The 27885-nt window shown below is 36.1% G+C and overlaps 1 protein-coding gene across 1 annotated transcript in view; it reads right to left on the bottom strand.

The window, feature by feature from the left end:
- The window catches only part of Lmntd1 (lamin tail domain containing 1), a 35005-nt gene extending 8272 nt beyond the window's left edge, over positions 1–26733 (bottom strand). Inside the window, exons 1-5 of the mRNA XM_026392379.2 lie at positions 26645–26733; positions 23800–24032; positions 20664–20862; positions 5431–5617; positions 4590–4709 (exon numbers count right to left, since the gene is read on the bottom strand). Of these exons, the coding sequence (XP_026248164.2) occupies positions 4590–4709; positions 5431–5617; positions 20664–20862; positions 23800–24032; positions 26645–26733 (828 nt within the window). The remainder of the gene's footprint in view (positions 1–4589; positions 4710–5430; positions 5618–20663; positions 20863–23799; positions 24033–26644) is intronic.
- Positions 26734–27885: the final 1152 nt, after the last annotated feature.

Below are 27885 nucleotides of genomic sequence, written 5' to 3'. Positions count from 1 at the left end.
TTTTTAGTTTTCCATGGTCCCATTTATTTGTTTTTGTTTTTGTAGCCTGAGCTTTTGGTGTGATATCCAAAAAATCATAGCCAAGGTCAATGTCCAGGACCTCTCCCACTATGTTCTCTTTTAGGAGTTTTATGGTTTCAGGTCTTACATTAAGGTATTCTATCCATTTTTGAGATGATCTTTATGTATGCCATAAAATAAGATGCAACATAATTTAAAAACCAATCTGTATAATGTCATTTACCTACTGTGTGTGGATTAGTGAATTACTTAATGAAGGATCTAGGAAGATATCTGCCTTTACTTGCCAGTTCTTCATAATCTCAATCAGGTCAGCCACATACTATCTTGGACTGTGTTCTCATATAAAATGGGGAGAGTAGCAGTAGGGCATCACTTTACAAGAGTATTTGAAATTCATTTAAGCTACTGAATTTCATAACTATAAAGAACTGTACAGAAAGTAGTTGAAATATTCATAAGTTAAAACTTTAAACATTTACAACATTATATGTATATCCATATTTTGAGATGGAGAAATAGATAGTAAAACCAAAGGCAAGGAGAAGAACACATGTTTTCCAGCTAGAATCCTGAGAGTTAAGAAGTCCCATGAACACTAAAGCTGGAGTTTGCTTTAGTTTCCTGAAGCATTTGGACAATGAATATGTGCAAAAATTACTCAGGAAAATCCTGCATAGTGACCAACAATTATATCTTTATTCAACAAGAGAAAAGTAATGCTCTACTTATTCTTGTGATCTGTTTTTAGTTTACAAAATTACAGGTTTCTGCTTTATGCTGTTATTGTTTAAAAAAAGCCTCTGGTTAGCCTGACAAATTAAATAGTCATAAAGATAACATCAAGCAAATTGGGTGAGGCTACGAAAAATGAATGAGGACATGTAATCTTTTAAAAAGTTCGTTCTCATGAACAACAGCAAGAAAATACCACAGTTGCGGCAGATCATCAGCAGTTTGAGATCCTCCCTCTTTTAATAGCCAAGACATACACATTTATTTTGAAAATAAATTTGTGATCATTTTAGTGTGATCTTTCTTCATTACATTGTATGCCTTTCCTAGGCAAGAGCAATATTTTATTTCTCCCTGAATTGTAAAGACTTAAAAATATTTGATGACTATAATGATACTGTGATAAAATGGAAACTCCTCTCTTGAATGTTGGTCTTAGGAATATTTTGTAGGCTATTTTCAGGACTACATAAAAATTCTTAAAAGATGTGATTTTTAAAAAATTCTGTCATTTTATTAATCATAAAACCTGGAGCAAGACATCTAACTTTCCAAGTCCTGTTTCCCTCCTTTGTAAAATACTTGAATTACTGAGAATCAGGAAGACAGTGTATCTATAAAGAGGTCTTCAGTGAGTTGCCTACAAGGGATTTGTTCCACATCTGGATCTCCAATGCAGAATGATGGACTGGGAAAATTCCACTGAACAAACCTAAGACATCCATCACCAGCTGTCCATGGGTTGTATGTGGATCATCGCGCATGGAAGCCTAGTGGATAGAAACATCTGGTGTCTGGGAATTACCAGTGGACATTTTCTCTGGTCAGTTGCCCAGGGACAATGCGAATTTCTATTCTGCTCTGCCATAGTCCACACAGCACCTGAGATGGGTGTGACCTGCCAAGATGTCAATCAACCTGCCAACTGTAAGACATCAGGAAGCAAGACTCCACCCCTGAAACTTTATCCCTGCCTTTGCTGTACCCCCTTAAATAAACCACCAGAGCCATTTTTTCTGTATCTAGTTCCAGCTCCCTTGTGGACTAGATCTATCAGAGGCTTTGCTTTTCTAAATATATTTCTGAATATTTGTGTTTTTCTATTCACTAATTATTTGAGACTTTAAGTTTTAGGGTGGCTTACATTCTCCTGGACAGGAAGAAGAACTCCCCAGTGAGATGCTGGCCATCGCCCCCATTGGACATCTATTAGTTTGTCGGAATAGAGTGCAGGGGCTGTATAAATCCTGTGGGACAACAGTGTACCTGCTAGAAAAAGTCTAGCCCTTTTTTTAAAAATCCATAGATTCATAGATTATAAGTGATTAATCATACAATCTCTTATTTTACAGATGAGAAAATAGAATGAAAATGGCATAATTAATTCATGGAAGAGCAAAACTAAAGTCTACTTTTATACTACACCCTAAAGTTTGTAGTTATATGGAATATTAACTCTTGTCATGTCAGTGACAAGATAACTCAAAAAAAGTAGTCTAAATCAGGGGCTGGGTTTGTAGCTCAGTGGTAGAGTGCTTGCCTAGCATGTGTGAGGCACTGGGCTGGATTCTTAACACTGCATATAAATAAATAAAATAAAGGTCCATTGAAAACTAAAGAAATATTTTTTTAAAAGTAGTCTAAATCATACTTTATTTAGGTTTCTTTTAAAGATTGACTTCTAATGTAACTTCTCTTTTTAAAAATAGTATTATGCAAGTTCAGAAACAGGGTAAGTTTGTTTTGTTGTAGACAGAAGATGGCTGGCTCTGTGACTTTCCCCAAAGATGGATTATTTTCTACACACACACACACACACACACACATATATATATATATACACACACACATACACACATTATTATAGTTAGATAACTAGGAAAAAAGAACTTTGTGTTTATATTAGGGTTTCAAGTTGATTTAAAATTACATGTCAGCTTGTTTGGTGGGAATATTTTCTAGATGAATTAAATACTACTTATTGCTTTACCATGAGTGGCATATTCCAATGGGATGTGACTCTCGGGGAAAAAAGTCTTGCTAAGGTCTGAAGGGAAGGAAGGATTTAATAGGTAAAAAAGGTGAGGAAGAGAATCTCTGAAGGAGCAAAGCATGTGCAAAGGCTCTGTGGCTTGAAGAAGCAGTGAGTACTGGGAAATGAATGTAATGAAGGACAGAGTGGTCATGACAGAGCATGAGGAGCACAGGAGAGGACAGTCAGGGAGGTGGAATCGGGCAAGATCCCTCTCAGATAAAGAGCAACTGGGTAAACTCCCTCTCACAGACTCAGGACAAGTGTTTCTTCCTGCCAACAATTTTCCTGACACTCCTTTACATAGTTGACATCTGTGACATGGGCTGTCATGCTCTGTGCACATATTTCTCTTTAAGTACTGTTTTCACAGCATTGCAATTATTTCTGGCTAATTCAATTTCTACTTTAAAAAAAGTAGAAATTGAATTAGCCAGAAATAAGGAAAAGGACTATATCACATGTAGTTCTGCATCACATGCCACCATGCCTGACAGATAACATATGTATATAAATATCTTCAAAATAAACCAATCAAAGTAGTTCAAACCAGCAAGTAAAACAGTCTAAGGACACAGTCTAATTCAGTGGCAGGTAATGACAATTTATAAGGTGCACATTCCAGGCGCTCAGGGACTTGGTCTGTCTGATTCCGCACCCATCACCTGGAACAGTGCACACATAAGCAGAAGCCACAAAGCTGGTTACGAAGTGGATACATGTGATGAAAGTTCTGAGCTGGGAACCCTTCATACTAATCTGGGCTTTACTAACGATTTCTCATGAGGCTGAGGAAATAACTTAGCTTGCAGAATTTTTTTCTTCCCAAATAGTGAAAATTATTATCAGTAGTATAAAATTCAATTCTAACCCATAAAGGGACTTAGAGTGGACTGAATAAAGTCTGCTAAATGACATCTGGTGAGTGCTCTCCCCATCTAATGAAAACTGATCTCACAGAAAGGCATAAAATGGCTCCTAATAAATTAGCCAAGTATTCTAAAGGGAAAGTCAAGTGATGATGGACCAAGAAAGAAGCTGAGAGAATCCGATCAATACATTGTGTGGGTTAGTAGTTATAAGACACCATGAGACCAAGGATAAGAAAAAAAGGCAAATATTTAAGAAAAAATCTAACCATTTTGAAAAAAGAATAACTTTGTTGTCATACAAACACACCTTTAAATTTTATTAGTATGTCAGTGGATATATATTTATGATGCTGTTATACCAGGGAAAAATAAAATTACAGTATAAAATTATCAAGTACTGGAAACAAATTACACAAAGCTATTTATAATACAATTAATTTTAGAGTGGACAAAGAATAGTCATTTCAAATTAAGACTAAGTTTTTACAAGGATATTGGTCCCTTGGAAGCAGATCACATTTCTTTAAGTTATATTCCCAGCACTTAATACAGCCCTAAGAGTATAGAAGCTCCATAAATATCAGAAAAATGATTAAATGAATAGACTGTTATGTAGTGTCCTCCTTACCCTGCTCATCAAACTAATATCACAAATAAAAATTTTCCTGGACTCTGAAATTTGAAGTAGTTTCTTAGAAATATGGCATATCAAAATCATTTTTTTTTGTCAAATTTGTGTAGTTCTTTGACACTTGGACATTGGAAAGAGGGTGCTGTTGGATTGATTGCCTGATGTGTTATGGCATTTAGTGTGGACTCTCTTCAAGCTTTGCAGGATGGAAAAACAGCCGAGTAAGCTAAGAGAAGAAGGGGACATAAAGAGGGCTATCCAGTTTGCTAAAAACTATTGTGACAAACCAGACACTGACTTCCCCGTTGGGTTTGCACAGGATCGTTGTACAGTCTGGACTTGTTTTAAATTTGTTTTGTTCCTTCCAAACAAAGTCTGATGGTGGATGATGTTTCGCTTCAGATGCTGCTGCCCACACCTGCAAGAAAACATTGATGAATGCTGCTGGGCTCAGCATAGTCCCGTGAAGGTCACAGGGTCATTGCAACTTAACCTGTCTCAACAGGTGAGATTTTAGTGCTGTTTATTTATTTTTAAGAGATGAGGTCTTGCTATGTTGTTCAGGCTGGCCTCAAACTCCTAGGCTCAAGTGATCCTCCCAGCTCACCTCCCAAGTAGCTGAGAGTACAGGTGGGTGCATGCCACTGTGATTGGATTCAGGTGAGGCTTTAAAATATAATGGCTATGAAATATTTAATACCAAGCTGTGTACCACACACCAAACAGCTACTGCACATGACTTAAGGGAAGGCACAGGAAAGATGGGGAATCTTCCAGCATCATCTACAATTACCTATTCTGCAAAAAAAAAAAAAAAAAAAAAAAATCTCTTTTCTTGTCTTCTAAGGACATGGTTATTTACAGTAAGGAAATAGGGAACTCCACTTTAATAGTTAAATGATTAGAAAAGAGATATCATGTACTAAATTGAAGAAAGCTGTGAAATTTTGATTATGGGTATAAATTTTTACCCAGAAGATAGATCAATTGGCACAATTAAGTCACAAGGACAAAAAATAATTACTTTTTATGGACAGATCTGGGGAAGATGCCACCACTGGTATGGAGTCACAGGCTGATGGGGCCAATGAACTTTATCTCTACAATTCCAGTTCCTCCTATTCCTATCACATACTCACCGTCACTGTGGAATTGGCCTGCATTACAATATTGGGAAGGAACTGGTACAAAGAAACTGCTTGTCCCTTCACATTCTGCTGGAGAATATGATCTCCAATCTCCAGTTCCTTGTCAGGGGAAGAGTTAAGGAGCCTCACAAACAAACCCTGGGCATTCACTTCAGCTATTTCAATGTCTCCAAGAGAACTGGAAAAATAAAACACAAAGATTATAAAAGTGCCTTCTGATATGAATGTCTTTGGCTCACTTTCAGAACTGAAAAATAAACACGCTTTCGAAGTTGTTCCTAAGCTGTACATTCTACTGGGCATGTTCTACATAGAAATCATGTATTTTTTAATCTAAGACAAATGGCTTGATGCCTTATTTCTGTTTCTTTATTGACAAGATAAAATGATCTGTTTCACACAAGATAATTTAAGGAAACCTAAAATGTGCTGTAAGAGTCAGGGTATGAATGCCCATAGGAAGGTGTGATTATAATTTTTTAAATTTCCTCCTGCTCAATTCGAAACCATTGTGACATGAAATTCTCAAGAGTAGATCAAGAGAAAAGTTAAAACTTTTAGTTTACTTCTGATACAGTGACTGTGAAGCAACTGCTTTAATTCAGCTTTTTCATTGCTGTGACCAAAAGACCTGACAAGAACAATTTAGAGGAGGACAAGTAATTGATTCTTGGTTTCATTGGATCAGTCCATGATTGGCCAGCTCCATGGCTCTGGGCCCAAGGTGAGGCAGAACATCATGGCAGAGGGCATGGCAGGAAAGCAGATCAAGACAGGCAACCAGGAAGCAGAAAGAGAGTTCCTCCAGAGGCAAAATAGAAACCCCAAAGTTACACTCCCAGAAACTTATTTCTTCCAGTCATACCCTACTTGCCTGCAGTTACCACTCAATTAATCCATATTAGTGGATTAATCCACTGATCAGGTTACAACTCATAATCTAATCATATCACCTCTGAACATTCTTGCATTGTCGCACACACAAAGTTTTGGGGATGCCTCATATTACAACTATGTGATTAAAACAAATTTGGAAAGTGAACACGTTATGCAAACATAAGATGGTATTTTTTACCTTCCACTTGTGTTGAGGACTGAGTCTGTTCCAGGTATCAGCATTTTTCAGAGCGTGGATCACAGCCCATTAGCAGGTTATGAAATCACTTGGATGGCTTAGGACCAGCATATTCAAAATAAAATATATCCCTACCAATAATAATCACCAATACTACTAAGTTCTAGGCACTGGAAAAAATATATCTGCATCTATCACTATCTCCATTTATATATCTTTCTCCACAATTTATTTAATTTTCACAAAACATACATATTTCTAATTGAAAGTCATAATAAAAAAATGAGGAACCCTTTATCATCTCATTTAAGTCTTACAACCAAGTGAGACATGTACTATTTTTAGTCCCATTTTATAGATCAGGAAACCGGTTTAGAGATATTAACTCTCATGTTCAGGGTCACTCAATAAAAATTAGTGCTTGCCCTCTGCCTCATTCAACTAGTAAGATCTCAAATTGGATTCATCCAATCACTCAATTGTTTAACATCCTGTACACACCCTGCTTGGTGTGCACTGCTAGAAAACATCTCCCCACCCCTCTCCCACACACTATACACAGATTGTTGCTACCCCAAAATTATGGGTTTTCAACCACACCTGGGCCTTTAGCATCTCCCTTCATGATGAACAGCAAGTTGCCTTCTTCATGAGCTGAGCCAGTGCCTTTTACCACCCCCCAATTACGTCCATATCCCTCCCCATATCTCCATTCTCCCTCTCAGCAAATAATCTTACTGAGAAAACATATCTATGAGAGAGAATTGTTTTCCTGATTCCCAGTTAGAAGCAGGTTCCTTTATTACTGCCACATACCTTTCCCTGTTGCAGCCTACTCTGCAGTAGAAGAGGGACTCTTCTCCCACTCAACGTGAAGCCCTTGGGTGACTTCCTCCTCTGCCGCTTCAGCCTCTCCATCCATTCATTATCCTTTAACACCAACCTCTCTCTCTAGACTGCATCTTTCCTCAAATACATATATATTCTTAAAGTGCTACAATTTTAAAAAAGAAAAGAAAAACAAAAACAAAAACAAAGCAACCCTCCTCCACCTTACAGGTCATACTATTCCCCAAACCTGCTTTTGAAAAGACTGAATCATAAATTCCTCACTTCTCATTCACTTCTCAATCACGACTGCCTATGTCTGCTACAGTTGCAGATGACTAATACCCTTCAAAGTTGGTAAGTTGAGTGGTATCTGTTCAGCCTTTGTCTTTATGTCTTTGAAGGATTTGCTTTTGCCAGATAGACCCTCTTTTATGAAAGTTCCCCTTTTGCTTTGCTTCTGTTACCTGTTTGCCCCTTTTCAGATTTATCTTCTTTGATCACCTCTCAGATGTCAGCCCATGACATAACTGTTTTTAGCTCTCTTTTATTTCCATCACTCTCTGTAGTTGTGGTATTATCCATGAACAGGGTTTCAGTGATCATTATCATACCAATGATCACTATGGTAAAATCCATCACCTGACTTAACTGCTGAGCTTCAGACCCATAGTAACAACTGACCACAGGCCTCCAAAGGTAACTCTGAGCTCATCATTTTGGACTGTTGTGATCTATTTTTCCAACTGAAAAACTCTTTAAGAGAACTGCATAATTTCCACATTGGCCATGCCTGAAACTTCCATGGCTTTCCCTCTCTTATCCTCCATGACAGTTCTGTTCCTTCTGCCTCTTTGGTTTCCTCTGGGTACATCCACCTGTATAGCTGCCATCTTTATTTGGCTCTCATCATCTTGTGTGATATCATCGCAGCATCCTGTTTTCTCCAGTTCTTCCTGCTCCTAACCATTCTGTTTTGTTTCCAGAGCAATCTTCATATGATTCATACCTGATATTGAATTTTCCTGCCAGAAATCCTTTAGTGTATCACCCTTTCCCCCAGATAAAAAGTTAACTTCACAACATGGAAACAAAGCCCTACCTAGTCTGTCAGCCTCTTTAATCTCTTTCTCCTTCCTCCTATCTCATGCTTAAGCTGCAATATGAAAGAATTCCTTGCAAGTGTATAATGCATGCTGAGTATGCTCATAGTGCATGCTTCACTCATTGCTTACACAAATGCTCTTCCCCCATATCCCCCATATCCTGACTGACACCTCAAATTTTGGGCTTCTTAATTTTTTTTCAATATCATAGGTGCAAAAGGATATCTCATTGGTTGCTCAATTTTCCACTTTGGTGAGTTATCTGTTTATATCATTTTGTTCACTTTCCTATAGGTTGTTTTGTATTTTATAATTGATTCATAGAATTGATAGTATTTAATACATACATACATATATAAATTCTGCAAGGAAAGCCTTTTTAAATATATTCATCTGAAATGTGTCTTATTGTATAAACTGCTAAAATTCTTACTGTGATAAAATTTATCAGACTCTCTATAGTTTCTGCTTTTTTGTTTACCCTTCTGATAACATGGCTGCCAAGAAGCGATGGCTCACTGCCACTGCCCAGCATCACAAGAGTATCATATGGCATCCAGCTAGCCCAGGAAAAGATTGAAATTCATAATACAAAGTTTGGTTTCTCCTAAATGCATGTTGCTTTTGCACCACTATCAATTTGAAAAGTTGACTGTTTTAAGTAAGGGACTGTGTGTGTGTGTGTGTGTGTGTGTGTGTGTGTGTGTGTGTGAGAGAGAGAGAGAGAGAGAGAGAGAGAGAGAGAAGTGTTTCATATAGAGTTCATTTTCCTAGCTATGTTTGTTAAATTGTTCATAATCTCCCTGCTGATTTTAATGCCACCTGTCATGTGATGAGTTTCTGAATATTGCAAGGTTTTTTATCTGTTCTATTGATCTAGCTGTCCATCCTATGCCTATACAAAATGTTTTTCATTTACATTGCTTTATATTAAGTTTTGGGTTTGTGGATAAATCTTCCTTTATTTTCTTTTTCAGCATAATGTTAGCTGTCTTTGGACGTTTGCACTTTGTGGCAGGATGCCCAGACACATCCATCCCTAATCCCTAGATTCTATGAATATGTTATACTACATGGCAGGTATAATTAAACTTATAGATCTAGGTGGAGAGATTAACCTGAATTATTCAAGTAAGTGTAATCTAATAAAATGAGCACATAAATTAGAAAACTTGCTTTACCTGGAATCAAAAGAGAACTGCAGCAGAAGGGAAAGTTTTAATGCAGTATCTCTGGCTCTGACATGAAGGGGTCTGTGTACCCTTGTGTAAGAACTGGGGAGAGACCTCCGGGAGCTGTAGCAACTTTATGCTGATAATCAGCAAAGCAAGGGGCCCTTAGTCTTAAAACCATAAGCAACTGAATGTGGCTAACAATATCAAGATACATGATAGCAGACTCTCTCCCAGAGCTTCCAGATAAGAGGTCAGCTGTATGACATCTTGATTTTGACCTTGTGAAATTCTAAGAAGATAAATAAGCTGAACCAATATAGATTTATGACTTTAAAAACTGCGTGGCAATAAATGGATGTTATTCTTCTATTTTAAGTCCCTAATTTATTAGGTGGCAATTTGTTAGGCAAGCAAAAGAAGTCATCTTATAGTCTAAGATTTTAGAATCATTGAGATTGCCCAGTTGGCCTATAGTTTTATATCCAACATTCTCATTGGAGGTTAATTCCAGTGTCTATTTCTATTGATACAGTAATTGCCAATATTTTTATTATTTCTTTAAAGATAAATGTCATTTTTTTGTGGTTGACTTTAAAATTTTCTTTAGCTTTCTGTTTTAGAAGTTTTTCTATAATTTACTTAGGTTGGTTTTTGTCTTTTATCCCACTATGAGTTGGTAGTGCTTCCTGAATCTTGGCTTGATATCTTTCATTATTGGAAAAATTCTCTGCTATTGGTGAAAATTCCATCAATCTGTTCTATGTCAATCTTTTCCCTACTTTACTAATTACAATCATAAATATATAAATATAAATGTATGCAGCATATATACACATATATATATATACACACACACATATTTGTATATCACCCTATTTGTCTGTTGTGTGCTTGTTTCTAACCTCTTTGCTTTCTATGAATCAGTATGGATACATGAAGGGAAAATATTATGTACTACAATAATTCTCTCTTCTGCTATATCAAATACTGATAAACCCATGTACTAAAAGGGTTTTTATTCTTTTGTTTTAAATCTACAAGTTAAGGCCAAAGTTTTTATCTTGTCATTTAATTCCTTGTATAGTTTAGTCATTGTTTCTTTGAGGTTCTTGTCCTATAACATCTGCAACATCTGCAACTCTTTCCACCTGTTTCTTTGTACATATTTGGTTTGGGATTTTGGTTAACTTTTATCTTTTGTACACATTGTTATTTTTTATATAGCTCTGTTATGGTTTAGATAAAATGTGTTCCTTAAAAGCTCATGTGAGAGACAATGAAAGAAAATTTAGAGGTGAAATAACTGTGTTATGAGGGTCTTAACCTAATCAATGCATTAATCCACTTGCATGGGTTAACTGGGTGATAACTGTAGGCAGGAAGTTTGTGGCTAGTGAGGTAGGTCACTAGGAGCATGCCTTGAGGATATATATTTTGTCCCTGGTGAGCTGAGCTTAATCCTCTCTCTGCTTCCTTATTACCACATCTTCATCTGTGTTCCTCCTTTATGCCCTTCCTCCATAATGTTCTGCTTAACCCTCAGGACCAGAATAAAAGAGTCAGCCATCTATTCACTAAGACTTCTGAAACCACAAGCCCCCAAATAAACATTTCTCCCCTCTAATTCTTCTTGTTAGGTCTTTTTGGTCACAGTAATAACACAGCTTACTGAAACAAATCTAGTATCATAGATTAAAAAAAAAACCTGCAGAGATAATTTAAGGCTCTGTATGTTTTCTCACTCTAGATAGGATTTATTTTTGCTTTTGGCAGACATCTAAGTTGAAAAAAAATCACTTTAATTGAATCAGGGTGTGAAATGATTTGACACAAGACTGGTTTATTTTGATTATAGCTTTACTATTGGGTGTACCCTTCTGAGTTCTAACTGAAAACTGGGGGTGTTTGAGGGATGACTCTCATTCTTGACAGTTCCCAAATGCCAATTCTCATTCACCCAGTCCTGTGATCCTGCCAAAATCTTTGATGAACTTCTGAGCCTCTGTGCTGCTGCTTTCAAAGTATTTTGAGGAGAAAAGTGGCTCCAAATATAAGGATTTTGCTCTGTATTTCCTCTCCAAGAAGAAGAACTGTGATAATAAAGGGTGCACACACCTATGGACTCTCTCTCTCGGCATAGTGATGAAATTCCATTCAAAACAGTGGCCTCACTTCCTACATCCCTGCACTGAGAAGATGCCTCTTTCATAGAGGTTCATTTTGAGCAATTTATAGGACCATGTCTTTTCTTTGTGAGTGTTTTCATTATTTAATTTTGAATCCCTGGGATTCTTCTAACTCATTCTCATCTTACTCTTACTCAATTCTTTGTGTGATGTTTTAATTTTTTTGTTTTACAGACTCATGTCTTCTGCCCATGGAAATGATCACTATTTTACTTTTATTTTAAACAAAAGACCTTGGAATAGCTCAGCTACCCTTTTGTTGAATATTTATAGTTGCTCTTCAAAAGTCTTTCATTAAGGGCTGGGGGTATAGCTGCTCAGCAGCAGAGTGCTTGCCTTGCACATGCGGGGCACTGAGTTGGAGCCTCAGCGCCACATAAAAATAAATAAATAAAAAGATATTGTTTCATCTACAACTAAAAACAATTTAAAAAATCTTTCCTTAGTCAAGTAAACTGATTATTCATTAAACTTTATATATATATATATATATATATATATATATATGTATATAAAATAAGTTTCTTGTCTGAAAGAAAACAAAACATTGTTCATATCAAGGCACGTATTTGCCTTCTTTTTGATTTAAGTCCTAAAGTTACAGGAAAACACTTTATGTAATACATGGAAATTCATGGAGGCAAACTGTCAATATGCTGTCACACTTGCTTTACAAGTAATCTTTTTCTCTTCTCTGCCATCCTTTCTGTTTATTTTTTAGTGGGAAAGTGACTTGAGACCTCTGCTCATAATTTGTGATTGGCTGAGAGTGGAGAGAGATGTTCCAATCATCCTGTCAGTAGCTTTTGTACATACCCAATTTGTAAAGATTGAAAAGACCCAAGTCCATGTCACTTTTTTTTTCCCCCTTAAGACTCACTTTCCATTATTTAAGCACTGATTTATCTGGTCTTTGGGTTCTTCTTGATAGCTCCATGCTATTTATCTGCTTTCAAGCTTCTGTTACTGAGCAATTTGCTGAAATTATCTTTAGAGTTTCAATTATTTCACCCTCTGTAAGACTGGAAGACGCTGCACCACACGACACAGATCACCAAAGAGGTTCCACTTTATTACCAAAGGCTGTGTGTTTATATAGGTCCAAGGAGAGGTCGCAGGGCTGAGGTAGACAACAGGTCGCCCGTTTATTGGCAAGCTCTTCCATATGTCAGTTCCGGAGCCCAAGAAGATAATTCTTATTGGGGCTAAGGCTTCCCACCAGCAGGGTTTGAACATTGGTGCCAGCGGGAATGTTTTGCGCCAGTGAAAGAAACAGGAAAGGTAGCAGAATACAACAGTTACTAATATGGCATTATGTAAAAATGTGGATGTGTAACCGATGTGATTCTGCAATCTGTATTTGGGGTAAAAATGGGAGTTCATAACCCACTTGAATCTAATGTATGAAATATGATATGTCATGAGCTTTGTAATGTTTTGAACAACCAATAAAAAATAAAATAAAATAAAACCAAAAAAAAAAAAAGAAAGAAACAAAGAGGAGAAAGAGGGTCGTTAGACGCCATGCTGGGGTTTTCTCTGGGGTGCTGCTGCCGTTATATGTTTTCCCAACACCCTCTATCTAAAATTCTCTTTATGTTGGCACCTACACTTGTCATTGGGTGGGTAGTGTTGGCTGGAAAGGGCTCCTTAAATTTTTAAAGGACAAAATCTAGAAAAAATAAGGGAACTTGAATCAATTCACTGGTAATATAAGAGAAGAACTCTTAGACATGAAAGTCTTAGTGACAAATCTTTAATGTAATGAAGAGATAAATTTATATATTTTCTACTACCAGGCTCTAAATCACCCAAAGGAAGAATAAATGGGCTTAGAATGCTTTGGGAATATAGGCAAATCTGCAAACTCATTGGTTGTTTTGGACAAGAGGTATTCATATGGTTATCATTGTCTTTTTGAGGCCCATTTCCTCCAGAGTTTACTAATATTCTTCCTCTAAAGTTGTAGACTGTAGAACTGCTGGGGAGCAGAGATGGAGTATAGATGGGAGGGTAGCCTTTTTAATATACTGTCATTATATACAGGGGATTAGGAACTAAACATGAAGCCAAGGAAAGGTCTTATATTTAGGAAGGGTACTGATGCAAAACTAGTGAAAAATTCTAGTAAAATGTCTCCTCCATTTCATGCTTGCCTACAAGTACTGCTTTTACCCTTCTGCTGTCAGATTTTCAACCGATTCCCCAGAGGTGGTTGGTGACGGTATGTGAGAAACAACAGCTTTCTTTGTTCAAAATGCTACAAGAAGATTAAATAGAATATGTAGAGATATGGCTGAGAAGAAAAATATACAAGATGGGATTAACAGATTAGTGGTAGATGAAAATATTAGTGAATCTGAAGATATAGTAATGGACGGTTATCCAAAAAGAAACACAGAAAAACTGTTTTTTAAAAAGAAAGAGAATAACAGTATTAGAGAACTGTGGTACAGCTCCAAGTGGTCCAACAGATGGGTAATTGAAGTCCTTTGAAAAGGAGGGGATCAATATTTGAAGACACAATAGCCAAAATTTTTCCAATTTAAATTCTACATATCTGTAAATCAAAGAAATGCAACAACTCCAAGCATAGGGAATCTGAATAAAGTTATACCAAGACACATCAAAATCAAGTTTCTGAAAACCAGTGAACATCTTTGAAGCACCACGAAAGGGAAAAAAAGAGAACATGTTTAAGTAGAGGATCAAATATATAATGATTACACCATGCTTATTAGAAACAATGTGGACAAGAAGAAGCAACATCTTTAAAGTACTGAAGAAAAAACTGTCCACATATAATTCTATATCCATGGAAAATATCTTTTTAAAATAGACAAAATCAAGAATTCTTCTGGTATGCCAAAAACTAAGGGAAGAATTTACTACAAGCAGTTTTACACTGCAGAAAATATTAAAGGAGAAACTTTTCAGATGGTAGGATAATGATACTGTCTGGAAACATGATCTACAGACCCCCCCACACACACACCCTCAATGAAGAGTACTCAAAACATATCAGGGTAAATATAGTATATACAATATTTTTCTTGTTATTTAAATTTATTGTTTAATTGGCTAAACGAGAACAATATAGTATGGAGTTTATATCATATAAAAAAGAAAATGTGTGACAAAGACCAGGAGGGGAGCAATGAAAGTATATTATGGTAAGGTTCTTTGACCACATGTGAAGTAGTATAAGGACACTTGCAAGTAGTCTGTTATTGGCTCAAGATGTATCATATAAGCCTGAAAGCAATGCCAAAATAAGAATGACAGTTAATTAACCAACAAAGGAGGTAAAGTGGATTTTTTAATAAAACTCCATTCAAAGGAAGATTAAAAAACAAGAAAAAATGGAACACAGACAATTGAGAAAAATAGAAAACAATGAAACAGTAGGCTTAACCCTTATCATATTAATAATCACTTTAAATGTAAGTGGTTTAAAGGACATGGATTTGTCAGATTGGCTAAAAGAGCACATCCCAACTACATGCCATCAACAAAACAGGCACTCCAAATATAAACACATAGTTTAAAAGTAAAAGAACAGAAAAAGTTACAGCATGCTAATATTAGCAAAAGAAACCTTCAGTGGTATATTAATATTAGGTCAAATAGCTTTCCAAGCAAAGAATATTGCCAAGGATAAAGGAAGTTATTTCACAATGATATAAGGATCAATAAATTGGGAAGATATAACACTCCTAATTGCTTCTGCATATAATAACAAAGATTCAAAATACATTAAAAACAATAAAACCGAACTGCAAGGGAGAAATCAACAAATCCAGATTATAGCAGATTTTAATACCTCTCTCTCTCAATAACTGATAGAACAAGTAGACAGAAAATAAGCAAAAGACAGTATACTTAACACTATCAACCAACATGTTTATGAAACACCTCACTCAACATTAAAATACACATTCATTTCAAGTGTACTTAAACTTTTACCAATATACTCAATATCCTGAATATTAAACAAGTCTCAATAAATATTAAATGTTTCAAGCCATAAAAAGCATATTTTTGACTATATGGAATCTAACTAGAAATCAATAACAAGAAGATATTTGCAAAATCATGAAACTGGAAAAATTTATGAAATATTTGGGAACTTAATAATGCTTCCAAATTATCCAAGAAACAAAGAGGAAATATTTTGAATAGAATGAAAATGAACATACATTTCAAAATATGTGGGATGCAACTAGGTAATAGAGGGAAAATTTTAATATTAAATATCTATGTCAGCTGGGCACAGTGGCACTCCCCTATAATCCCAGCAGCTCAGGAGGTTGAGACAGGAGGATCATGAGTTTAAAGCCAGCCTCAGCAAAATCGAGGTGTTAAGCAACTCAATGAGGCCCTGTCTCTAAATAGAATTCAAAATAGGGCTGGGGATGTTGCTCAATGGTTGAGTGCCCCTGAGTTCAATCCCTGGTACCCCCTGCCCCAGTAAAATATCTATGTCAAAAGAGAAAAAGTTATCAAATCAATGTTCTCAACTTCCAACTTAAAAATTTTAAAAAGAAAGAAAAGCAATATCCCTGAAACAAACAGGGGTAGGTATAGATCGGAATGGGAATCAATGAAATAGAAGGCAAACAAAAAATAGATAAAATCAATGAAGGCAAACACTAGTTCTTGGCAAAACTCAATAAAACTGCTAAATCTATAACAAAAGCAAGCAGAAAAAAAGAGAACACACAAAGGATCACACCGTGAACAAGAAAAGGTGACAGTAGAGAGTCTACAGCGAATAAAAGGATATTAAGAGAATTTTATACACAACTTTGTGTCAATAAATCTGATAACTTAGACAAAGTGGGCAGATTCCTTGGAAGACACAAACTACTCAAGTGTACTCAGAAGAAATAAACAGAATAGTCTGATATCTATTTAAAAAGAGTTTGTAGTTTAAATATTTCCTACTATCATACATAGATGAGATATAATTTCTCATTTTTCTGAGTGTGCATGTTGCAGAATCATATTGATCATGTGGTCACATATATACATAGAGTAATAATGTCTGTTTCATTCTACTATCTTTCCTATCCCATCACTTTCCTCTATCTAATCTAAGGTAATGCTACTCTTCCCTAGTGCCCCCCACTCCACCTTATTGTGAATTATCATCCGCAAATTAGAGAAAATATTCAGCCTTTAGTTTTGTGGGATTGGCTTATTTCACTTAGCATGATATTCTCCAACTCCAGCCATATCCTGGGAATTGCCATAATCTCACTCTACTTTAAAGATGAGTAATATACTCTATTGAGTATATTCTGCTATCATGTATAACCAATTAAAACAAAGAAAAAAATTTTTTTAAATTACCCACAAAGAAACTCCTGGCTCAGATAACCTCAGTGGTCAACTTTATAAAACATTTAAGGAAAAGTAATATTACTTCTATGCAAATTCTTCTAGAAAATAAAATAAAATATATTTTATGAGATAAGCATTACCCTCATACCAAAGTAAAAAAAAAAATTATAAGAAAAGAAGACTATAGACCAATACTCCTTACAAATGTAGACACAAAAACTTGAAATGAAATTTTGGCAATCTGAATTCAACAATATATTAAAGGGATAAATATTAAGACCAAATAGGGGTTTAAGAGTACAAAACTGCTTTAAGATTTTTTTTAAAAAAAGACTATAATCTAAATAGATGCATAAAAACTATTGACAATACCCAACATCTAGGTTTAATATTCATCATCACAGACTATATGTCCTGGATAACAATTCTGTCACTCCATGATCAAAACCTTCCCAGGGGTGGGGGACATTTCACAAAATTAAAAGGGAGATCGGTACCTTAGAGGAAAGGGACAGGGGGAAGGAGGAGGGAGAGAAAGGGGAGATACCAGGGAATTATATTGGCCAAATTATATTGCTATAATGTGTGCATGTACAAAATGTAGTGACAAATCACACCATTTTGTATACCCATAATGCACCAGTAAAAATAATTGAAAAAAGCTGCACGCTGTGGCACGCCTATAATCCTAGTGGTTTGAGAGACTGAGACAGGAGGATCACAAGTTCAAAGCCAGCCTCAGCAAAAAGCGAGGCTCTAAGCAACTCAGTGAAACCCTGCCTCTAAATAAAATACAAAATAGGACTGGGGATGTGGCTCAGTGTTTGGGTGCCCCTAAGGAGTTCGATCCCTGGTAACACCCACCCCCCAAATAATAATAATGGAGGAAAAAAAAACTTTCCAGATTTCCCATTGTGAAATCCAAATTCTTAAATCAGGAATTCAAGATATACTATAATCTCTTTCACGCTGAATCAAGCTCTTGTCCCAGGAGCAGTAGCAGTGAAGCATGTCCAGATGGGCTGGCATGCACAAGAACCCAGCATCATTGACCACTACCTGCTGCTGCCCCTAACTAATGTGAACAGGTATACCAGGTGCCATGCATCCACATGGGCCATAGTCATGCAAAGCCTGCAGTGCATGCACCAGCGAGAGGCAGAGTGAGCCAGGGCTTAGGCCCCTGTGGATGCCCTACTCCCATACCACACAGTGGCATGGCCTGTAATTCTAGCATCCAGGATCCACTGATCTCAAACTCCTGGGAAGCTGGGATTGCAGATGAGCCTCAAGAAAACAGAAGTGGGGCAGACCTGAATGGAAGTTCAGACTCAAGGGTTGTTGGTACTTTTCCAAATCTTGATTAGCACAATTTTGGACCAATAGCATTAATATTTTTTAAAACCCTGATTTGCATGAATTTCGACCAATAGCATTGACCCAACTGCCATATAAACCTCTAGACTAGCATGCTCCAGTGGCAACCTAGCATCAGTTCCCCTCTTTTACTGTGAGAATTCACTTTCTATTCTTGAATAAATCCTACTCCTTTCACTTTTGCTTTCAGTTGTCCCTGAAGTTTAGGAGACAAGAACTTGGAAAGAACTCGGCAGTGAGCTGTTGTGACCATGTTCTCTATTAAGAGCTGCAACATGTTTTTTTTTTTTTTTTTTGGCTGTGGAGACCTGCTGCTTATGCAGATCTCTCCTACCAGACACAGTGACAAAAATCCTGCTTTCAACACTAGAACCTTTCAATCATACTTCTTTATGCACTGCCTGATGTGACCACACTGTACAATTCTTTGTACCTGATCCTAACCTTTCTGCCTCTTTAGCTTTCTGCTTCTCCTTTGCTCTAGGCTTGTAGTTCTCAATCCTGACTGTGCATTAGAATCACCATGGCGTTAAAACACATAACAGTTGCCCAATTCTACCCCAAGAGATGTTGGCTCAAATAGTCTGGAGTTGGGGTCAGGACAAGAAAAGCATCCCACGTGACCATACTGAGTATTGAAAACCAATAGTACAGAATGTTCTCACATACTCCAAATTTGTATATCCCAAACTGACCTATCTTTCTTTTAAATTAGTGCATTATAATTACACATAATAGGGGTGTTCGTATCTGCACATAGCATAATTGGCTCCAGCAGTTCAATGTCTAGTACCATCCCTTTACCTTTCCTCCTTCCTTCCGCTGATCCCTTTCCTCTACTCGACTGATCTTCCTTTTGTTTATTCTTAATTGGTGCATTACACATGAAAGTAGGATTTGCTGTAATATATTCTTTCAAGGATTTAGCATAATTTGGTCTATTTCATTTTGCAGTTCCTTCTCTTTCCTCCACCTCGATCCCTTTTCACTACTCTAATGACTAGCCTGTCTTTCAAAGTGTAGTCTAAATTATAGCTCCTTCACATCATCTTCCCAGATCATCCTGCCCTGCAAGCAAGCTCTCTTTTAAATGCCTGGGTATCTGTTACTTGCCTCTCTTATCCTCATTTGCAGGTCTTCCCAGACTCCTTGAAATCATATTCGTAAGTCTTTGACAAATGTTTTTGCCCCAAATAGTTCATTATTTTTAACATGGTTCCAAATAGTTCATTATTTTTAACATGGTTGGTATTGAGTGAGTGATCTGATGAAGTGTTTTTAGACAGTTGAGGAAACTCATTGTTTTTTTTCCAATCCCAGTTGGCATTAGAATGCTTGTGATTTTTAGGAAACAAGGGGTAAGAAGAAAAAAAAAATTCCTTCATAATTGACACTCAACTCTGCCTACCAATTTCTTTTAGCTCTTGAACACCCTATGCCAACATGAGTTCACTACTAACATTTCACAGTTCAATCTGTTGTTTATGTAAGTAAGGAAGGAAGAGTTAGGAAAATAAGTAGATGAGTCAGCTCCTTCTTTTAGTACTAATATCAACTTTCTTCCTGATAAATTCTTTTTGCTATAGATACTGACACTGTAATGATGGATCAAGGAGGTACAAATTAATCTCTCTCCTGTCTTGAATTCAAGAGTCTACTAGGGGAAAAAAAAACATTAAAACCATCTGAATGGTTCACCAACAATGAAAAAAAAAACCATTGAATAATGGGGTATGGACTTTGTAGGGATTATATAGTGCTATATTCTCTGGCTTTTTATTTTCTTTGTACCAGGGATTGAATTCGGGAGCACTCCACTACTGAGCCACATCCCCATCCCTATTTTGTAATTTATTTAGAGACAGAGTCTCATTGAATTGCTAAGGGCCTTGCCATTGTTGAGGCTGGCTTTGAACTCATGATCTTCCTGACTCAGCCTCCTGAGCCACTTCTCTGGCACTTTTACTTCTCTACAATGTTAACATCAATTGCTTTTAATTATATTTCAATGACTTGTTTGGAGTTTTAGAAGAAGTCATAGATCAGAACTAACAATAGAGCAGAACTCTTTTTTCTACTGATCAGTCCTCCCTTCGAAGAGAATATCAAACAATTCAAATAGAGTCTGTACCTGCACATAGAGGTCCCAACTTCTTCAAGAATCATAGAAAAGCGTTTGAAAATATCTCTGGTGTGGTGTGAATTGTCAAGAAATTTATTGGAATCACGAAACAAAGAAAGGAAGTAATCCTCTCCTTCACCGATCACAGATGATTGGGATTCAAAGTTTGACAGCCCCTTTTTCTTGGGAAATAGGAAGGAGTTGATTTCTTTCAAAGAATCTAGAGAAGTAAATGAGAGAGAAGTCAAAAAGTGAATATTCAAAGAACCCCGAGGCATTGTCTTTACTCTTCTACAAAACTATATTTTTTTTCTATATTTTACTGTCACCGTTAAATTCAGAATAATTATCAGCTTTTGAATGGTCATTTTCAGCGATCATAAACTATTTAACTGATTAGGTTGTTAGAAACATCATCAGTTTTTGGTAGGTAAAGCATTCAAGTCTGTAAAATTTGGATATGTTATGTACATTATAGTCATATTCTATTTTGTGTTTTCTATGCTACACAAATTATTACCCATAAATTAAAGCCTCAAATGAGTCCTTTTCTGCCAATGCTTAGTCCTTTTCCCAGATAAAAACTTAAACTTTGTCCATCAACTAAAATATGTATTTTATTAGAAAAATAATGTTTAATCAGGTTCTAGGATCTTTGAGATGTTTTCTTTTTTGAAATTTTCTGCAGAGAATCGCTGACAGAAATTCTCTACAATTATGTCCCAGCCATGTCACTTATCAGGTCAATGGGTTTGGACTTTCCAAGTTTCAATTTTCTTGAACATAAAAAAGGAGAAGTGAGGACTGGAGATAAAGCAGGTAAGTGTCTGGCACAGTGTTTAGGATTTAGCAGGTACTTGAAAAATGATTGCTGTTATTCAGTAAAGGATTATGGTTAGTGTGGCCTGGTTCCAGAATCCTCAAAGGATTAAAATAATTTAGGTTTTGTTTTGGATTCATATGTCCTTAACAAGAATAAAGCAAGGTAAAAGACATAAAGGAATAAAATCATAGGTTGTATTTATTTGTTTTGGTGCTATGCTGGGAATTGAATCCAGGTTCTTAAAATGCTAAGCACATGCTCTATCACTGAGCCACACCTCTTGCCCATAATTACTAAAAAGGATACTTCAAAGTATTTTGTTGAAAAGAGTTCATTTTCAGTCAAGCAAATATTTAATCACTAAATTCCACTGGGAAAGGATAATATATGGCATTCTTCTTAACAGCTCATCCTGGTCAATGAACTCCCAAAGGAAGAAAACCTCAATTTTGCTCCCAGTTGCTATTTCATCTAGAACCACAGGTGACATTGCAACAAGTTCCAGTGGACCCGACCACATCCCAATTCATCTCTCGCCTTGCAAAGGGAAGCCACAAACTTTTGTCACACTCCACCCATTGTGAAAAGCATTTACAGTTGAACCCAAATATAGAGCATCTTCTGTGATATAATATATCATGCCAAGGGATAGAGAATCTTCCCTTCCTAGATCTAAAATTTGTATTTGCATTTTAAGCCTATAGGTATTGGTTATTACACTGATGTTCTGGGTAAGGTTAAGAGGCTTCTTTGGAAAGTTTATCTTAGTTATACAAACAAGGAAACATGGGGAAGATGACTATAATGGCAGTAGGAAAAAAAACCTGCATAAAACTGTGTCAAAGGTTTAGGAAAATACCAGAAGCAAAATTAAATATAGATGAGATGCTGCGAGACTGGAAATGTTCACAAAATGGGAGAGGAAATGGAGGCATCAGATATACCCTTGGGAGTGTTTGTGCTACCAGTTTTGAAAAACTTGTTGTGGATTGCTAATTAAGAAGATTACTATTAAACAGGGATGAGAAGTGGGAGGGAAAGGGAGAGAGAAGGGAAATTGCATGGAAATGGAAGGAGACCCTCATTGTCATACAAAATTACATACAAGAGGAAGTGAGGGGAGAGGGGAAAAAAACAAGAGAGAGAAATGAATTACAGTAGATGGGGTAGAGAGAGAAGATGGGAGGGGAGGGGAGGGGAGGGGAGGGGGGATAGTAGGGAATAGGAAAGGCAGAAAAATACAACAGACACTAGTAAGGCAGTATGTATAAACGTGGATGTGTAACCGATGTGATTCCACAATCTGTACATGTGGTAAAAATGGGAGTTCATAATCCACTTGAATAAAATGTGTGAAATATGATATGACAAGAGCTTTGTAATGTTTTGAACAACTAATAAAAATAAATAAATAAATAAATAAAACATATAGGAAAAAAATTTAAAAAAACATAAACACAGAACCCAATAAACAACATTCTAAAATAAGGTGTTACAGGTATATTAAAATTCACATATAAGTCTTATTGAGTACTTACTATGTGCTAGATTATGCATTAGGTGATTTTTATATGTATTTCTCCTAATCCTTACACTAATCCTGTGATGTTTATATTGTAATCCCTATTCTAGTTATGGAAAATAAAACCCAGAGTTGCTATGCTTTACATTGTAAGGGTAGGAAAAGAGTTGGTCCTGTGTTTCCAGAGACAGGATGCTTTCTGTAAACCATGGAAGATTCCTCAACCTGGTGAGGAGCAATACCCCTGGAGTATGAGTACTGATGAGCATCTTGTGGACAACTGTCAAAACTACCTCTGACTATCACAATATTAGCTACATCTTCTTCTTCAGATTCTCTATTGCTTCCCCTGCTTTGCTCTTTGCCATGTTATTATTTGCTTTTTATTTCTTCCTTTTCTTATTTATCTATTCGTTATTTGAGCCATAAGTCTCCTAAAGGCACAAACTACTCAAGATGTTGCTTAATCTTTCTGGCAGCATTCAGGGGAAGAACCAGTAACACTTTACATTGCAAAGTTTAATTCACTAGCAATTCAACCCAGACAACCCACAAACCTCATGGTTACTCCTGATATCTTAATCACGGGAGGATGTATTTGGGGATATGCATTTACGTGGCCTGAATTTAAGACTGCAGTTCTAGAGTCAATGATGACCCGTAGTCAAGTTACTCTGCATATGACAGGGGAAATTATCATTATTGGGGACAAATAATAAAACACCATTCTGGATGGGAAGCACCTAATGAGTCTAATGAAAAACATACTTTAAAAATAGTATGTATTTTTTTTTACTTACCCATGTTGTCTTCCTGGGAAAAGCTGACTACAGTAGATTTAGAAGCCATTGGTCCCATCATGGATGTGTTTACTCCACTAATCTGAGAACTAGACACATAGTAACTGAGAGGAACTTCATGGGATAATGACCGTGACAATAGCAGTGTTGTAGTATCTGAATCTGTGGTATTTGATAAAAACTGTATTGAAGAATGCTGTTTTATTAGAGTAGTTTTAAGTTTGTCTTCTTTTCTGTGTACAAAAATTATAATAAAAAGGTAAGAAACTCAAAATGTCCATGAATTCAAGATACGTGGGCTGTCATTTTGATCCAAAGCTCTGCTTTTCAAAGGTATTATCACCTACCTAAACACACAATACAAATATACATCTTATATTTATTACTTTTTTTCTATTTAAAGATCAATTAATTCCTATTGTAGATGTTTTTTAAAATGTGTAAAACAGGAAGAGGAAAATAATAATCACTACAATGCCAGTAACCAGAGATTTCATCATTTCCTTCCAAGCTTTGTAATACATATTTTACTCAAAATTGAAACTGTATAAACCACTTATATGGGTATAAACAACTTCTATGAATTAATTTATCATGTTTTCTCTTTTCAGTAACGTTAAAAATATCATAATTTCTGTGATTGCATATTATAACTTTCCCCTTTAGTTCCTGTTGTTGCCTAATTTTCCTATATTAACATAGACTTTACCTTTAAGATCTGCATTCAAATAAACTGTGTGTGTGTGTGTGTGTGTGTGTGCGTGCGTGCACGCCTTGAAAAAAAAAGGCAGAAAATAGGGAAAAGAATGACACTTTTCAGGTACTATTATAATAAGTGAGTTTTACTATAAACAAGAATTTTTTCCCTTTCTTTTTCATGAATATAAAAGCATTTGTTAACTCTCACAATCATTTGAATGTGGTCCTAAAATACTATTATCTTACAAGTTAAGCAATACTATCATGATATGGCTCATGAAAAGGCTTACAATGACTCCATTTGATGGGTCACATGGATGCTCTTTCCAGTGACTTCAAAGCAATTGTACTTAATGCATATATTGAGAACAAAGGTCTTAAGGTCCAAAACCCTTCCTAGTTCTGAAGTCTTGGAAAAATGGCCCATTCAGACATCTTCCTTTTGGCAGCTGCACATCTATCCACTATAAGTCAGGAAAAATACTTAAGTATTTTGCTTTGTGGATTGTCTCTGTTTAATCTGTCTTCCAGAGTACTTGCACAGTTATCATAGCCAGTCTCTGGCTGGTTGGTTTCTTTACAATGGTTTTCCAAGGGATGAGTGCCTGGAGCTTCTGTTGCTGCCATCTTGCTGACGTCCTCCCTGTGTTTACCAAGAGGCAGACACAATCGTCTTGTTCTTCCATTCGGAAGTTCCCTCGTCAGAAATAGTATGTCAAGAAAGCTTTATATTCACAACTAGACTGTCCTAAATATATCTCTCTTAGAAGGCAAGGCCATCTCAGGCAAATTTTGTAAAAAGTTAAGGGTCATTGGCTTTAAAAATTGCAGTGTTACTAGTTCCTTGCTCAGTGAGCTTAAGTTCTTGCCATGCAGCAGACACCTCAGGCATTCACATTCGTCAGAAAAGCTCTGACCCCTGACTGGAGTATGACTCTGAAGCTTGTGGAGAGGAGACAACAGAGGTACACTGTCAAATCACAAATATTTCATCTGTGTCCAGCCTGAGAGAGGATCATGTGACATGATTTCTCCCTCCACTGTCTGGAATATACAGGGAAAGTGTTTTTCTCTTTCAACATTCCTTACATCTGGGTTTCATTATATACTGGCTACATCTTTTCAGCATGCTCATTTTTCAAGCTCCCATTTTTTTTCCTTAAGTAAAACAATAGCATTTCCAAATAAATTTAATTCCACAAAATATTCCCAATAAGTCTTTGCAAATGTTGCAATCAGAGAAATCTGGCTCAGGGACACCAGTTGTTATTTTTGTAGTTGAATAAGAAATGTCTGACAACTGCACACATCTTAGAAAGAGCTTGAATACTTCAAGAACTGATTCATATGACACAGCTCATGTCAGAACCACCTACTCACCTACCTCTTACAGTCTCTTTGGAAGACCAGAGATTTTTCTTAGGGCTCAGTTAGCTTTCCCTTTAACGTAAGGAACTTTCCAAGCCCCTTCTTGGTGTTTTGCTCTCTCTGTAGTTGAAAGGCACTAAACTAGGGGCAATTACATATCAATTCCAGCAGTTCAATGTTACTTTGGGAGATGTTACTTTGGTAACACTGGTGACAATGGTTTCTTGCCTCTAAAAACAAATATTAAAAAACACACTTGGACTGAAGAGTCAACACAGGACATCTAGGTCCAAATTACAAAAAGTTTAAATTGTGCATACTCCAACAGCCAAATTTAGTTTTTAGAAAACCAACACTAATGTTTTTTTTGGTAAAATGACTTATATCAGCAGTAAAAACAATAATTTTTATGTAACATCCTCATAATTGTATAATTTTATGTAACATCCTCACAGACATCTCTAAAACCAAAATTCTAATGTTTTTATCTCTAGGTTAGTCAACTAGTTCTAAAGAAATTGTGTCCATGGCTTTAGCACACTCATTGGAAACTTCAGACCTCAATCAGGTAGAAATGTGTGAATTTTTACACTAAACAAGGACTGAGATATTATAAAACAGTGGCTGGGGAAAGAATTGTATACTGTTGTTTATTATTTTTAGAAAATTTGTGGGATCTATTCTTGTTCTAACTTCATGTTTTTAAACAACAAAATTCAAATAGTCCATCAATATCTTTCTAAAACTCATTCCCTGCCCCCATTTATGCCATTCTTACTTCTCTTCTTTCTCGATTTTATCTTCCTGCCTTTGAACTTCTCTATCCAGGGCCTCTGAAGCTTCCTGAATGCTTTGTGAGTCTTTCATCTTGGAAAGAGTTCACTTTTCTTTCCTAGAAAAAAAAATAGATCGTGGGAATTAGCAATGAATATAGCTAAACTTTAGGGAAGAATTTCTTGAAAGTGACCCACCTATTAATCCAACTATCTTCAATTTACTAGATTTAATGATTTCTTTACCACACTGGTGCCAAAAACTGAATTTTCATGTGAATGTGTAAGTACTGACATAGCCAATACTTTAACTAGTCAAGGATACAGGACAAACCCTCAGTGAAGGTAGGTAGCAATCACTGGAAGCTTAGCCCTGCAAAGAGACCTTTATGACAACCACTTTCACATCTGGCCAACACTGCCTCTTAGAACACTATGAGGTAATGTCTCCATAGTTACAAAGTTTCAGCCTTTGAACAATTACTGTGTTGGTGCTGCACCTGCTTTGCAGTTTCAGACATTAAATAATGTAACTTGCTTTTGGGAGAACCACTTCTCCCACCAGACAGACTTTGACACTGAAATGTTTAATATCCTATTTTGGATTTTTGAGGGTCAAGGCCAGTATATAAATATTGAGGGGATTTATTATAATTCCTCCCTTCCTTTCTTTCTTTGACAAATACTTTGAGGATAGAGAAACAGGCAGCAGGAACAGAAAACATCATTTTAAGTCAAAAAGAAACCTATTTGATTGAAATAGTAAAACCAAAGCCAGAAAACCTAAATTATTCTAGTAATACCAGAATGATTTAGAAGAAATCAGTAATTCAGTTTCTACTATGTAAAAGACCCACACTTAATGTTTCATGATAATGAGGTTGTGAGAAAAAGATTAACATATGAAAGTACATGATTCTACACAGAAGCAAGATATATTAATGATGATGATTAATGGATGAGAGAATTCACTCAACAAATATTTAATGATCATTAACTATGTATCAGGAATCAGAAACTGGCTGAGTACTATTAATAATTTTTGATTTAGGGAATAATGAAAAAATATCTTCTAACCCAGATTTGAAAATGACTTCTATCTTGAAATGATGAACAATATTTAAATACAAAGGACAACGAGTAAAATAACTGCTTTAATAAGTTGAGATCAAAAAACAAAATGAATATTAGCTAATAAGACAAAAAAGAGGAGGACAAACATTTAACTATATTTTTTCTATCTTAG

This window comes from Urocitellus parryii, chromosome 5 (genome assembly GCF_045843805.1).
Source record: "Urocitellus parryii isolate mUroPar1 chromosome 5, mUroPar1.hap1, whole genome shotgun sequence".
In the NCBI taxonomy this organism is placed as follows: domain Eukaryota; kingdom Metazoa; phylum Chordata; class Mammalia; order Rodentia; family Sciuridae; genus Urocitellus; species Urocitellus parryii.
This window is presented reverse-complemented; position numbering and strand designations above follow the sequence as displayed.